This window comes from Punica granatum, chromosome 2 (genome assembly GCF_007655135.1).
Source record: "Punica granatum isolate Tunisia-2019 chromosome 2, ASM765513v2, whole genome shotgun sequence".
In the NCBI taxonomy this organism is placed as follows: domain Eukaryota; kingdom Viridiplantae; phylum Streptophyta; class Magnoliopsida; order Myrtales; family Lythraceae; genus Punica; species Punica granatum.
In genome coordinates, this window is record NC_045128.1 from 40028131 (window position 1) to 40041979 (window position 13849).

The window sequence follows — 13849 nt, forward strand, 5'->3', positions numbered from 1 at the left end:
ATTCCAGCCCATCAAACGCGCTCTCAAATTATTCAAACTCTTTAGTTGAGAACTATGATTCCTTGAGGCTTCTTCTTCTTCCTTTTCTTTCCCCCCCCCCCCCCCAAAAAAAATTTTGATTAGATGTGCAGGATGTATACATGTTTTGGACTCTAGCTAAGTGGTCTGAACTCTGAAAACAGCTTGTGGGGTATTTTTTGAAAGAAAATAAAAGAAGACTTGTCCATGGAAAGTCGCTATTAGAAGATTGAAAATTGTGCTCTCCCAGTCTCCCAGTGGAAAAAACTGGGTTATGGATTCAGTGAGAAAATGAAGTTTCCAAAACAGCCCTTTATTATTATTATTATTATTATTATTATTTCATTCTTAAATAATAATAACAATAATAATAATGTTTGTTATATTACTATTGTTGTAATAAAGAAATATAAGTGAAGCAGCAACTCCTATGCATTTTGACTCTCTCTAACCCAACATTGACCCTTAAGCACTCTTCCTTTCTCCTCCTCTTCCTCTGCTCTGCCCCCCTCCCCTCTCTCCCAAACTCCAATGCTTCTAAAAACAGACCTCACCCATGAAAAGTTGAGTTCTTGTGAGTGAGTGAAGTGAAGTTGAAAACCAAACCAAAAAAGAACAGCACAAGAAAAGGGGGGAGAGAGAGAGATTACTTTTATTTCCATGAAAGCTGCAAGAACAAGATCAGTTGGTTCCTTGCACTCTGTTCTTCTTCTTGTTCTGCTGCTGCTGCTGCTGCTATGTTGTACACAGCATGTCGTTCCTTGCTCTGCTGCATATGACTTATATGGAAGTGGAAGATCTTACAGACTCCATGGACGGTCCAGGTTCTCTTCTCCTTCTTCTTCTTCTTCAAGGCTGAACACTGGCAATGCAATTAGAGGAGATGATGCAGCCAAGGGAGGAGATAGTAGTGATGGAGTTTTTGGTGCTGAGAAGAGAAGAGTGTACACAGGTCCAAACCCTCTGCATAACAGATAGTTTATGTTTAGCTTAGCCCATTAGTTAATCTTTTTTTTTTTTTTTGCTTATTTTTGGAAAAGAAGAAGAAATTTGATATTGTGGGTTATCTGATTTGATATCTCTATCTTGGCAGTGCAATTTTCTTCCAATTTTTCTTCTTCCAATCAGCAATATATATATATATATATATATGTGGATTCAAATTCAATGCCCATGCGTTGAAGTTTCAAGTTAGTTTTCATCTCACTGATGAGTAATGTATATGGCTGTTTTTTCACTTAGATTTATTATCATATTTCCAGAATTTGGGCATGACTACATTAATATCAATATATATTATTTGATAATTTTGGAGTTGATTTTCCATTGCCATCAATGGCAGTTAATGGGAGGTAGGTGGTGTAATGAATATTATTCTGCCTTTTGCTATTGTGGGTTGGTGCCTCTTGTTGTGGATGTTGAATTAGCTCATCCCTTTCATGGTTAAGTACATGAATATATATGTCCACTTGGGATATGGACGTAGCACAGAAAAAGGAACAACTAGATCGCGACGAATGAAACTCGTGTATCAGCTAGCTCGATGCTTGTAAAGGCTTACGTTGCTCTCTTTGACCGCGAAGATAATAAATCCTTTAATATGACATCAGGATGATGTCTTATAACAAATTATTGTATATCGAATTTCTTTACGCTTTATTTATCCCAAAAAAAAAAGAATTTCTTTGCGCTTTCGGTGATGAATGAATTCAAAAATTGTATGTGAGCTAAGGGGGACCAATTTGTTCGGTTCTTTGAGACGGAACAAATGTTGGGAATGTGAAGAGGGTCTAAATGCTACAGCAATCAAGACAATTCTGAATTTCTGCATTCAATGATTATCAGGGGAGAGAAGACCCCATCATCAAATTTGGTTTTGATTTTTCTTTTTTTGAATCTTTCCTCATTTGCCAGCTTTATTTCCACTACACCAACACAAATTAATTATACAAAAATAAAATGATATTCTTAAGAATTCAAAAATGCCATTTTTATATTATAAAACAATATAGATACTGATTTCAATAAATAAATATTAGATATGCGTGTGTGTTTGAGTTTTGTCTTGGGAAAGTGATAGTAAAATATGTATGCTTTTGGAGGGATTTAAGCATATGTCAACGCAAAAAACAAACTTTTCTAATATGACTGTTTTGCTTCGAATTTCCCAGACATACACCAATAAGACCCGGAGATCGAAAACTACCAAACACGACCGTGCCCGAAAAACAGATACAACCATGGACCTAGAAAGAAATAGGTCGGGAGGAAGTACGAACACGAACACCAACCTCGAAAATGTACAGCTGCTGAAGTTGATCCACCGCACTGGAGATTTCGGGGAGCATAGTAATTTTGCATTTAGCATTGGTTGAGACGTAAATATGCCATCACTGGGCGTCAGCATTAGATGGGCAACAAGCAAGAAAGATAATAAAAATCTATATTGAAGAGGCAACCGATTCGGAAACTGTCCAATAATAACAGAACTTCTTCAATGGTTCTATATCGCCGTATAGTATAAGAAATACCAGTCGAATTACCGCATGTAGATGAACGAGTTTATCTGCATGCGATAATATATATAGATCGCATTATCGAAAAAGTTGTCTTTTTCAAGATTTTATTTTTTGCCCAACATAAAGGAAAATGTGAAAAGTGATGAGTGCGTAGAGGAATGATTAAGGCAAAGAATAAGATTGCCTTGCAAGCAATTCGGAGGGCTCCTCTTCTAATTATTTCACTTTGTCTTTCACTTTCTTCTTCCTTTCCTCATCTGTTGCCAGTCAAAGTTTCGAGCTTTTCATCATTGGAAAATAACTTGAGCCAACTCATCATGTGCCTTCTCAGTTGATTAGCCCGATTTCACGGTCAACTTACCTAAGTAATTTTAGTTAATTACCGCATGCATGCGTTCGAGTTTTGACCCGACCTGCGTCTTCACGCCGTAACTCATACAATCTGTCGCGCCGCAGGACGAATAATCAACTCGAGATGATCATGCTATAGATGATACGTACTGAAGGCATTGATGAGACTGAAAGTGGTTGATCGGAACGGCTTCTTCACTAACTAGCCATCATTATATCTAATATGATAATAAAACGCACTGTTAAATCAGAAACTCGTTTGATTACAACGGAAACTATTGCAATTAGTACAGGTTGGGAGGAGGGGTCGGTCTTGTGGCCGGTATGATGAGAATCAATTGCTAAATCTTTTTATCGTGGTGATGCCTAATTAGGAGAGGAAAGTGGTCATGTAAATCATAATTAGGAAAGATGTCTACATCTGATTAATGATTTCACTTAGTTTATATTGCCTAAATATCTAACTTGCAGGAAAGATGTATGAACCATAGGTACAATCAATATCCAAATAGTCTCAAACGTAATTTGTCAAACTTTGATAATTACATCACGTCAAACGGTTATGTCAGACAATTATTGAGACAAAAATTACAGAGATTTAGATGACGTCGCCCAATAATCGGTTGTTAGGATTAATGTCTGTGGTTACACGAGCCGAGCTCGAGCGTCTAATCTCCGACTCGTCCGAAAGTGGATCGATCGAGGTGCGGACGAGCTGGCTCGGAAACGATTTAACCCCGATAGAGTATGCTCTATTAATCGTTGCTTTCCTCATTTTGTTCTGGGCCTGCATCAATGTTTTTTTTATTCCTCTCCGAGAGCAATCTTCACGGCCCAGCCCATTTCGTCGACCGTCTTCCTCCTCCTCCACCTTCCGTTCTCATGGAGGTTTCAACTGTGCTTTCCCTCCATTTTGCCAATCCCGAGCGTTTACAGCCGGCCTGTTCAATTCTCTCACCTTCTGGCGAGCTCTGAGTTTGATCTGCAGCACGACTTCGTTCTCCCGTTGACTTGTTGCTCGACTGAAGTGGAAAGGTACTGACTTTCCATTCTAGGGTTTCGTGATTTTGCAGTGTTTCTAGCTGATCTGATGCGTAGCATTGGCGCGGAATTGCTGCCTGATGTCGCTGGCTGCAGGCTAATGCTTCCTATTATCTCATCTCTGTGCAATGCCGAAGAGGAATTTTCATATGTTGGCGAAAAATTTGCTGGAATTTCCGGTTTTGTTGTATCGGTACAATGATTTTGATGTCACGAACTGAAATCAAAATATCGGTGAACTATCTACTCTCAATCAAAGCTCTCAGTTTGCTTCTTTGACATGATTGTTTCGTTAATTTTGTGGATGTGAAGTTGCATTGGGACGAATATGGATCCGGAGGCTGCAAGGACTGCTCGAGAGTCTCTTGATCTAGCATTTCACATGTCGAACATCCTTGATACAGGGCTTGACCGTCACACTCTGTCGGTTCTCATTGCTTTATGTGACCTCGGGCTCAACCCCGAAGCCCTTGCTGCCGTTGTCAAGGAACTCCGAAGAGAACCCTCTGTATCAGTCCCGGCCACTGCTCCACCTTCGTTCCCTTGATCAGGTACTAGTTTTTACTATGATGACATGGCATAATTTCCGGGTGTTGTATTCTCCATTGTTGCCGAAGTTTCAACCTTGTAGCATTGTTTACCTTGGAGAGCAGATTTTCTTCGAGATGAGTAAGAGCAAATGCTTTGCTGTTAGTCAATGCTGTTAGATGCCTCTTTATGACTTGATTCTTTATTTTGCTTTTGTCATTATGAAACCGATTCTATCTGTTTTTTTTTTTGATGAGTTTATGAAACCGATTCCCAGTTTGTTTGTCGATATGCCACTGAGGATTGGATTGCTTGAAGTACAAGTATCTATATAGTTTTTCACTTTCCAAGTTCAGCATTAGTTTGGCTTTACCTTCCCTTACACATCATGTTGTTGGGGGACCTGGAATTAATACCGACATTTTCTTATATGATTCTCAGGTTCGAAGCTGGTGTGCGTTGCAAACTATTGTTTGGTCCCAGGGGTTGAGAAGTCTACTCTCCAATTGGTATTGTCATCAATTTTATTCGTGCTCGAGTTCAAGAGCTCAGTATCTGGCAGATTCCGAGTTTCTATGGGAAGCAGATCCATTTCCCACTCTTTCTACTCAGTGCTTATTGATCTAAAACACATGTTCTTTCTTCAGGTCATTGTAAGTAATGATAGCTACTCTAATACCGATGTACACTACAAACGGATCATCCGACTGTCAATTGGCCCTGTTCGAGTTAGTGAATTGTTCTCTTCATTGTCTCCCATGCCAATTTGAGCAAGATAAACTGAAATGCTGGAAATTGTGCTGGGTTGCTTCATTTAATTCCGAACAGTGACAGCATGGTGTCTTTCATTCATTCTCAACTGCTCATCCCGAGTCTTCACTGGGTCTGTTGGTCATCATCTGGTTCTACTATATACGACTTAATTTTATCCGCCTTGCCTTAGGTCGCGCAACATTACAACTGCAGTGAAGATTCATTAGTAATCCTTCTGCTTCATACGCAAATGAAACTATTTACTGGATGAACTCCAATGCAGAGGCTTGAGTGACAATCACATCCAACATCATCGGGTTATAAGTACATCTCGACTGAAATCGGGTGCAGTCAAACAAATGAATTGCTGATTAATTAATTACGTACCGGAGGCCAGAGTATATAAACTGATGAATTTTTGACGGATGACTCCCGCGTAAAGACTCCATAAACATGACCCGCTGCCTCATTTCCATTCAAACGCTCGAGAAAACTGAATCGGCAAAAGGCCAAGAAAGTCCGATCCGGATGACAGCGACCCGGAATCGGACTTTGTCATGACAGTCGGCGCCCTTGCTGACTTTGTACTTTGCATGGGGTTGGGGAGACTACGGCGAATGTTCTCAATTGAGTCAGTATTTCAAGGTAGAGGGGTGCTTGTTCGCCCACATAGTGAGTCTCTACCCTGGCACCGTCAACGGCAGCAAGTTGGTTGTCCTTGTCCGGGAGCCCGGCAATATCCAAGAATCCAATGCCATCAAGTTGCTAAACGCCCGGAACGTCCAGGTGGGCCACATCGAGTGCTCCGTCGCGGCTGTCTTGGCCCCACTTATGGACTCCGGCATGATCGTTGCCAAGGGCCTTGTGCCCAAGCCTCGTGATTCAGGGAACCGTGACAAGATTGTCTGCCAGGTCTTCATCTTAGCCCGGGAGCAGGCGGCGGAGGTGGTCAAAGATACCATATTACAAGGCGGGTCGGAGCTCATGCCGGTTATGGATATCTTTAATGGTGGAAGGAGGAGCGGGAATGAGATCTTTAACCTGGTCGCGAAGAAAGCAAATGAGAAGGCAAAGATGGAGGCTTTGGCTATGGAGCCGCCGAAGGAGGTCATAAAGTCAGCATCAGAAGGTGGGTCTCCGGTGGCTGGTTCACAGAGGAATTGCCTCCGTTTTGGGAGGAGAAAGACGGGAAATACGTGTGTCTTGACGCACTTCGAGACCCAAGAACGGCTGGATCCCTTGAGGGGTGGCATTTTCGTGGGCGATATGGGGATGGGTAAAACTCTCATCTTGCTTTCTCTTATTGCACTTGAGAAGTTTGGTGGTCCTACTGTATGTTTGAATGATAAGAAATCTGGGGAAGAAGGTGAGACCTCTGAGGTTGTCCCACCGGTTTTGGGTAGCAGAAAGAGGAGGGAAAGTACCTAAAGGGTACATTGCTCGGTCTATGAAGGAATGTAAGACCAAGAAGATCAGTAGTCTGGTGAACAATAGCGCTCAGATAAAGCATTAGATGACATTAGTTGTATGCCCTCCTTCAGCTTTCTCGAGTTGGATGACTCAAATTGGGGACCATACTATCCCTGGGAAGCTCAAGGTGTATACGTATCACGGCTCAGGCCGAACCGATATCCCCGAGGAGCTCAGGAAGTACGACATTGTGCTGACTACTTACAGTTCGTTGGCCTCTGAGCAAGCTATTCAAGATGACACCTCTATGGGAAGGATTAAGTGGTGGAGAATCATCCTTGACGATGCACATGAGATTAAGAATGTGAAGGCTCGGCTGAGTTTATCAGTAACGAGTTTGAAGGCGGAGAGGAGGTGGGCCATTACTGGGATGCCCATACAAAATGGACCGTTTGATTTGTTCTCTTTGATGACATTTTTGCACCTCAAACCATTTTCAATCAAGTTTTGGTGGCGGGACTTGATTCAGAATCTCATTGATCAAGCAGACAGCAAAGGAGTCTCGCGCTTGCAGGTATCCGTATATCTTTGCCCATCTTTCTAAACTCTAATATTATGAAAATAATGATTATTGAACTAGTGACGTTTTGTACAATCAATCTGAGCTTTAGTCGTTATGTTCCGGCATATGCTGTTTGCTCTTCCTTAGAGGCGTAATATCTGTTTCAATCGTTCCTTAGTTTCTCATAGTTTTGTCAATTTTGTTGTTTAAACTTAACGATCTGTGGAGAAAAAACCGATGCTTACATATAAAATGAGGATTAATTATATGATATAATACGATTTTTATGAATACAGTCTATATCATGTAAGCATCTTCAGATGACGCAATGTTAAAAGACTGATTGTGGACTTGTCGGTAGCGCCTTTCCCCCGTCTTTCAGCCCGGCCTTCCTTGAGGAAGGAGTCTTTTTTTTGGAGTATGGATACTCTTTTCTGCTGAATTGCTGGTAGCTTTTAACTAAATAGTCCCGACTTTTCAAAGTCTTATGGCAACTATTTCTTTGGGGAGAACAGAGGACAAGAATTTGGCTGGGTTGCCAGCTAAACATGTTTTGGTCGATCTTTCTCTTGAGGAGTGCAGATTGCACGATATCGTGGAAACTGAGACAAAGAACTTTGTCAGGAGACGTATTCAGGGAGGTACTTTACCGTTCTCAGTATAATTCTACGGCTACGGCAGATCTGCATAAGCTTGGCCCTGTGCCCGCCTGACCTTGAATCAATTCTTCCAACCTTTGAAGGTATTATGATTCCTTTCGAGTTCATTTTAATTCGTTTTGTTTCAGTTGTAGATTAGTTGACCTGCCTGATGGTTTGAATGGTGAGGAACATGCTAAAAGAAGAATTAATTGTTCATCTACTTCGTCTTCATCGTTGGGTGAAATCAAATCACGTTAGCCAGTAAGCAACTTGGATTAAACTATATCTAGCAGAATGCAGTCATCTACTTCTGCAATTCTTTGTGAGACCGAGTTTCCAACAACCAAAAACGTTGGACTTGGAGCAGCAGGTGATGGACCGGGTCCACAGGATAGGCCAGACGAAGGAGGTGGGGATCGTGAGGATGATAGTTCGGGACAGCATCGAGGAGAGGGTATTGAAGCTGCAGGAGACGAAGAAGAGGTCGGAGAGGGCCGCTTTCAAGTGGAAGGAAGGATCCAAGGGCGGCATGGAGGTCGGCGAGCAGAACATTCGGACCCTCTCATGTCCCTGTAAATAACTCAACTGCTGAGATGGGGAATACTTTTAGAATAGATTTTGCTTCATCTGCAAATGAAATGAAACGATTCACAGACGAATATAGATAGAGATCGAGACAATCACGTCCCGCATCCTCGGATGAAAAATCGAACAAGTGGCACGATCGAACAAATGAATCGATTAATTTTGAACCAATCATCAATCACTAATTAATTACGGTCGGGAGTATGTGAGCCGATGAATCTTTGCCGGCGATTCCTTCCCCGTAAAGACTCCATAAAATTAAAACCCGCCGCCTTATTTCAATTCAAACGTCTCCAAATCGAAACTGAAAGGGAAAATTATACATTGGTCATCTAAGTTTTTATGTTTGCCTATTTTAGTCCTTTTTTTATTGTTTAGATCTTATACCTTTAATACTTTTCTGTTTTAATTTTTTTTCTTGTTTCATTTTTATCCAATACCTTTGATCATTTTTTTATTTTCGCCATTTTATTATATTTTTTATGATAGAATATTTTAAATTTGATCATCGACCTTTTAAAGTTATTCTTTTATCATAATTAAACGTTTTGGTTCAATTTTTTCTTAATATTAAACGTTTTGTTTTTTATACTTCTACTCTTCAAATTCCCATAAAATATCCACATGAAATTTTTAAAATTTATAAAAATTATTATTTTAATTTCAAAAATAAAACGAAATCTATCAAAATATATTTAGAGAGGAAATGTGGTAAATTGAGAGGGAGAGAGGCAGTAGTAATTTGTAGGGGAAGAAGTAGGGGACCACCACCTTAGGAGAGGCCACTTTACCTTCATCCACGGTTATACTTTGCATTCCCTGCATGCAAGGTGTACCATGCTCTTGCTTAGTGTGTCACTACCAACCTTATAGTTATAGGTGTGCTTCGTGGCTATCGAACCACAATCGTCTTTATTTTTCTTTTATTTTTTTATTTTTTTACTCGCAAATTTGAGGATCGATTTTCTCAAGGCAAATCGTCATTGCTCCTGGCAAGATTGCATGCGACCTAAACGCTTGCCTTTGTTCATTCTCTCGAGTTGGTTCACCATTTTCTTTTATTCTTGACATATTTTATTTTATTTTTGAAATTAAAATAATAATATTTATAAAATTTTAAAAATGCCGTGTGTGCTTTTATGTGAATTCGAAGGGTAGAGTATAAGAAACAAAACGTTTAATACTAAGTAAAATTGAACAAAATAAAATAATTATGATAATAAATAACTTTAAAAGGTTGAAGGTTACATTTAAAATTTTTTCTAATAAAAAAATTCGATGAAAGGATGAAAATATAAAAGTAATTAAATGTGTTGGATGAAAATAAATCAAGAAAAAAGAAAATAACTGAAATATAAAAACATTTAAAAGTACATCATCTAAACTATAAAAAAAAATGACGAAAATGGAAAACATTCAAAACTAAACAAACAAATGTATAATTTTACTAAACTGAAACGGCAGAAAAAACCAGAAAGTTGTCCCTTTTGAAAAACTCACACTCTCTTTCTCTCTCTGCCTCAAGGCTCTCAATCCACCGCCATTGTTGCTCTGCTTGTGATGGGTGACGCCACCTTCTTCGTGTCGTCCTCATGGGGTGGAAACTTCGACGAGGATACTACCGAGGATGGCTCTCAATCGAGTCAGTTCCATTACTCGTCATCGGAACCCTACATGATGGGGTTCGTGTTCGCCAACATAGTGGGCCTCCAGTACTACCCCGGCACTATCAGCGGCCGTGAGCTGGTGGGACTCGTCCGGGAGCCCCTCAACCCCTACGACTCCAACGCCATCAAGGTCCTCAACACCCGGAACATCCAGGTGGGCCACATCGAGCGCTCCGTCGCGGCCATCTTGGCCCCTCTGATAGACTCCGAGATGATCATCGCCGAGGGCATTGTTCCCAACTCTCGCAGTTCGGGGAACCGGTACAAGATTCTCTGCCAAATTCACATCTTTGCTCGGGAGGAGGCCGCGGAGACGGTCAAGGCCGCCATTGCACGAGGCGGGTTGGACCTCATAACGGAGACGAGCCCTTCCTTCGCGCTGTCCGAGGCGGCTGTTGTGAAGGGCATGAGGAAGAAGAAGGGTAAGGGAGAGAAGAGGAGTTTGGATGAGATTTTTGACCTGGTCGAGAAGAACGTTAACGAGAAGGCAAAGATGGAAACTTTGGCTCTGGAGCCGCCGAAGGAGGTCATCAAGTCCGAACTGCTAGAGCACCAGAAGGTGGGGCTCGGGTGGTTGGTTCACCGAGAGAATTCCGAGGAGCTGCCTCCGTTTTGGGAGGAGGAGAAAGACGGGAAGTACGTGAATGTCTTGACGAACTTCGTTACCGAAGACCGGCCAGATCCCTTGAGGGGTGGCATTTTCGCTGACGATATGGGGTTGGGTAAAACTCTCACCTTGCTTTCTCTTATTGCTCTCGATAAGTTTGGTGGTCCTGGTATAAGTGGTACCGTAAATGCTAAGGAATCTGGGGAAGAAGGCGAGACCTCTGAATTTGTCCCACCAGTTTCGAGTAGTAGAAAGAGGGGCAGAGCACCCAAAACTGCTCGGTCTGTGAAGGAATGTAAGACCAAGAAGATCAGTAGGCCGATGAGCAGCAGTGCTCAGATAAAACATAAGATGACATTAGTTGTATGTCCTCCTTCAGTTTTCTCGAGTTGGATAACTCAGCTAGGGGACCATACTATCCCTGGGAAGCTCAAGGTGTATTTGTATTACGGCTCAGACCGAACCAGTAGCCCCGACGAGCTTAGGAAATATGACATTGTGCTGACTACTTACACTACGTTGGCTTCTGAGCAAGCTAATCAAGATGACACCCCAGTGGGGAGGATTGAATGGTGGAGAATCATTCTCGACGAGGCACATCTGATTAAGAATGTAAAGGCACAGCAGAGTTTAGTGGTCACGAATTTGATTGCGGAGAGGAGGTGGGTCGTGACTGGGACTCCCATACAGAATGGATCGTTTGATTTGTTCTCTCTGATGACGTTTTTGCACTTTGAACCATTCTCAATTAAGAGTTATTGGCGGAGCTTGATTCAGCGTCCCATTAATCAAGGCAAAAGCATGGGACTGTCACGTTTGCAGGTATTTCTTTGCCCATTTTGTGAACTTTAATGCAAAACAATGGATGTTGAAATAGCGATATGTCGTAGAATAAATCTGTACTTGAGCGGTTATGATTGGGCATCTCTGTTTTCTACTAGTGCATGTATTCAGCATACCCCTTGGAGGCACGGCATTTGTTACCATTGTTCTTTAGTTTCTCATAGTTTATAGATTTTGTTCTCTAAGATATCACTGATTATGAACCAGCAGAAAACATTCTAAAAAGTTATCACTATTAGACTTGGTGAACTGTCAAGACAAAAGCAACGCTTACTTAATAAAGTGAAGGATAATTTATAATATGATGCGGTTTTTGATAATCCAGTGTATATCAAGTAAGCATCTTCAGATTATGCACGAGTACAATGGAACTCTAATTATGTTAGAAGACTGATTGGAAGCCATAAGAATGATTTAACAGATAAATGGACTTTTAGTAGTACCTTTCCCCCTGTCTTTCAGTCTCCTTAAGGGAGGATTATTAGTTGGGACATCTTACTTAGTAAATGTCCTGTGTCTTTTCAGATTCTTATGGCAACGATTTCTTTGAGGAGAACAAAGGACAAGGCTTTGGCTGGGTTACCTAAGAAAACAATAGAGACATGTTTGGTCGATCTTTCTCTTGAGGAGCGGAGATTGTACGATCAGATGGAAACAGAGGCAAAGAACATTGTCAGGAACTGTATTCAGGGAGGTACTTTGATGCAGAACTACACCACAATTCTCAGTATAATTCTACGGCTAAGACAGATCTGCATAAGTTTGGCCCTGTGCCCGCCTGATCTTAAATCGATTCTTCCAGCTGAAACCATTGAAGGTATCGTGATTCCTTTTGAGTTCATTTTAATTCGTTCTCATTATAGTTTTGTTCAGTTGTATATTATTGAACCTGTCTGAATATGACTAGTGATGGTTTGAATGGGTTGAACATGGTAAAACAAGAATTGATTGTTCATTTACTTTGTTTGTGATTGGGTGAAGTCACATTAACCAGAAAGCAACTGGATTAAGCTATTTCTACAAAGAATGAAATTCATATACTTCTGCAATTCTTTGTAAGAAAGCATCTCCGACAATCAAAAAGGGTGGGTTTGAAGCACTAGTAAGAAGATGAATTCTCCCGTTTTAGGTTATCAAAACAAGGTTTTGGAGTATCATTATTTTTTGAACCAATCTGCGAATTCCTCTTGAGCCTGCTTAATAAGAATTGTAACGGTACCGAGGAGATAATCTGTGCAATTATTAATCTGCAGACGTGTCGAAGAACCCTGAGTTGCTCAAGAAGGTGGTTGAGGTGCTACAAGATGGAGAAGATTTGGATTGTCCCATTTGCATTTCTCCACCAACTGACATAGTTATCACTTGTTGTGCTCATATCTTCTGTCGAAACTGCATTCTCAAAATTATGAAGAGCGTGAACAGCCGCTGCCCCCTCTGTCGCCGCCCATTATCAGAAGCCGACTTGTTCTCAGCCCCACCCAAATCTCTCAAGAAAGAAGACCGAGAAACTCTGGATTCAAAACCCACTGGCTCAGCCCCACAATCGTCCAAGGTCTCTGCTCTAGTAGAACTTCTCAAGGCCTCAAGGGATCAAAGCCCGGCAGTCAAGTCAGTCATCTACTCGCAGTTTAGAAAGATGTTAATTCTGCTCGAAGAGCCCCTAAAGGAGGCTGGCTATAAGATACTGCGTTTGGATGGGTCGATGACTGCTAAGAAACGGATCCAGGTGATTGAAGAATTTGAATCATGTGAGTCGGATGGGTCCATGGTTCTTCTGGCAAGCCTCAGGTCCTCAGGAGCAGGGATCAACCTTACAGCGGCCTCAGTGGTGTACCTACTGGAGCCATGGTGGAACCCAGCAGTGGAGGAGCAGGCAATGGACCGGGTCCACAGGATAGGGCAGACGAAGGAGGTCAGAATCGTGAGGATGATAGCTCGGGACAGCATCGAGGAGAGGGTTTTGGAGCTGCAGGAGACAAAGAAGAGGCTGGCGAGGGATGCTTTTGTGGGAAAGGAAGGATCCAAGAGCCGTAGGGAGGTCGGGGAGCAGGGCATTCGAACCCTCATGTCCCTGTAAATAATTCAACTGCTGGAGATACTTGCATTTTGCGCTTTTTTTTTTTTTGATGTCCGTGTTCAAACATGGAGGACATGTTCCAAGGCATCTTATATATGGTAGTAATCTGATTTCAGCATGCATACATTACATGCTAAATCCAACCGTGTCTGTGGTGACTGATTAGGCAGCATATCAAGCAAGAGCGTTTGCTGTTCTGTTGTTACATTTTCTTTGTTGGCTTTGATGAAGCAGAGTTTTGGTTGAA

General features: G+C 41.6%; 2 protein-coding genes and 1 pseudogene across 3 annotated transcripts; all 3 read left to right on the forward strand.

Annotated features, from left to right (window-relative positions):
- The first annotated feature begins 3736 nt into the window (after positions 1–3736).
- LOC116193613 (mitotic-spindle organizing protein 1B-like) lies at positions 3737–5316 on the forward strand. 2 transcript variants are annotated; one of them, XM_031522354.1, is made up of 4 exons: positions 3784–3923; positions 4026–4122; positions 4242–4480; positions 4899–5316. In XM_031522354.1, exons 2-3 carry the CDS (start codon positions 4058–4060, stop codon positions 4474–4476), a joined length of 300 nt encoding a protein of 99 aa, XP_031378214.1. In that variant the 5' UTR covers positions 3784–3923; positions 4026–4057; the 3' UTR covers positions 4477–4480; positions 4899–5316. The 2 variants fall into 2 exon arrangements, with proteins under 2 accessions (XP_031378215.1, XP_031378214.1); XM_031522355.1 differs by lacking the exon at positions 4026–4122 and having other exon boundaries at positions 3737–3923.
- Positions 5317–5771: 455 nt separating this feature from the next.
- LOC116193993 lies at positions 5772–8503 on the forward strand (annotated as a pseudogene).
- Positions 8504–9858: 1355 nt separating this feature from the next.
- LOC116197447 (putative SWI/SNF-related matrix-associated actin-dependent regulator of chromatin subfamily A member 3-like 1) lies at positions 9859–13849 on the forward strand. The gene is made up of 3 exons (XM_031527598.1): positions 9859–11504; positions 12051–12342; positions 12779–13849. Exons 1-3 carry the CDS (start codon positions 9969–9971, stop codon positions 13600–13602), a joined length of 2652 nt encoding a protein of 883 aa, XP_031383458.1. The 5' UTR covers positions 9859–9968; the 3' UTR covers positions 13603–13849.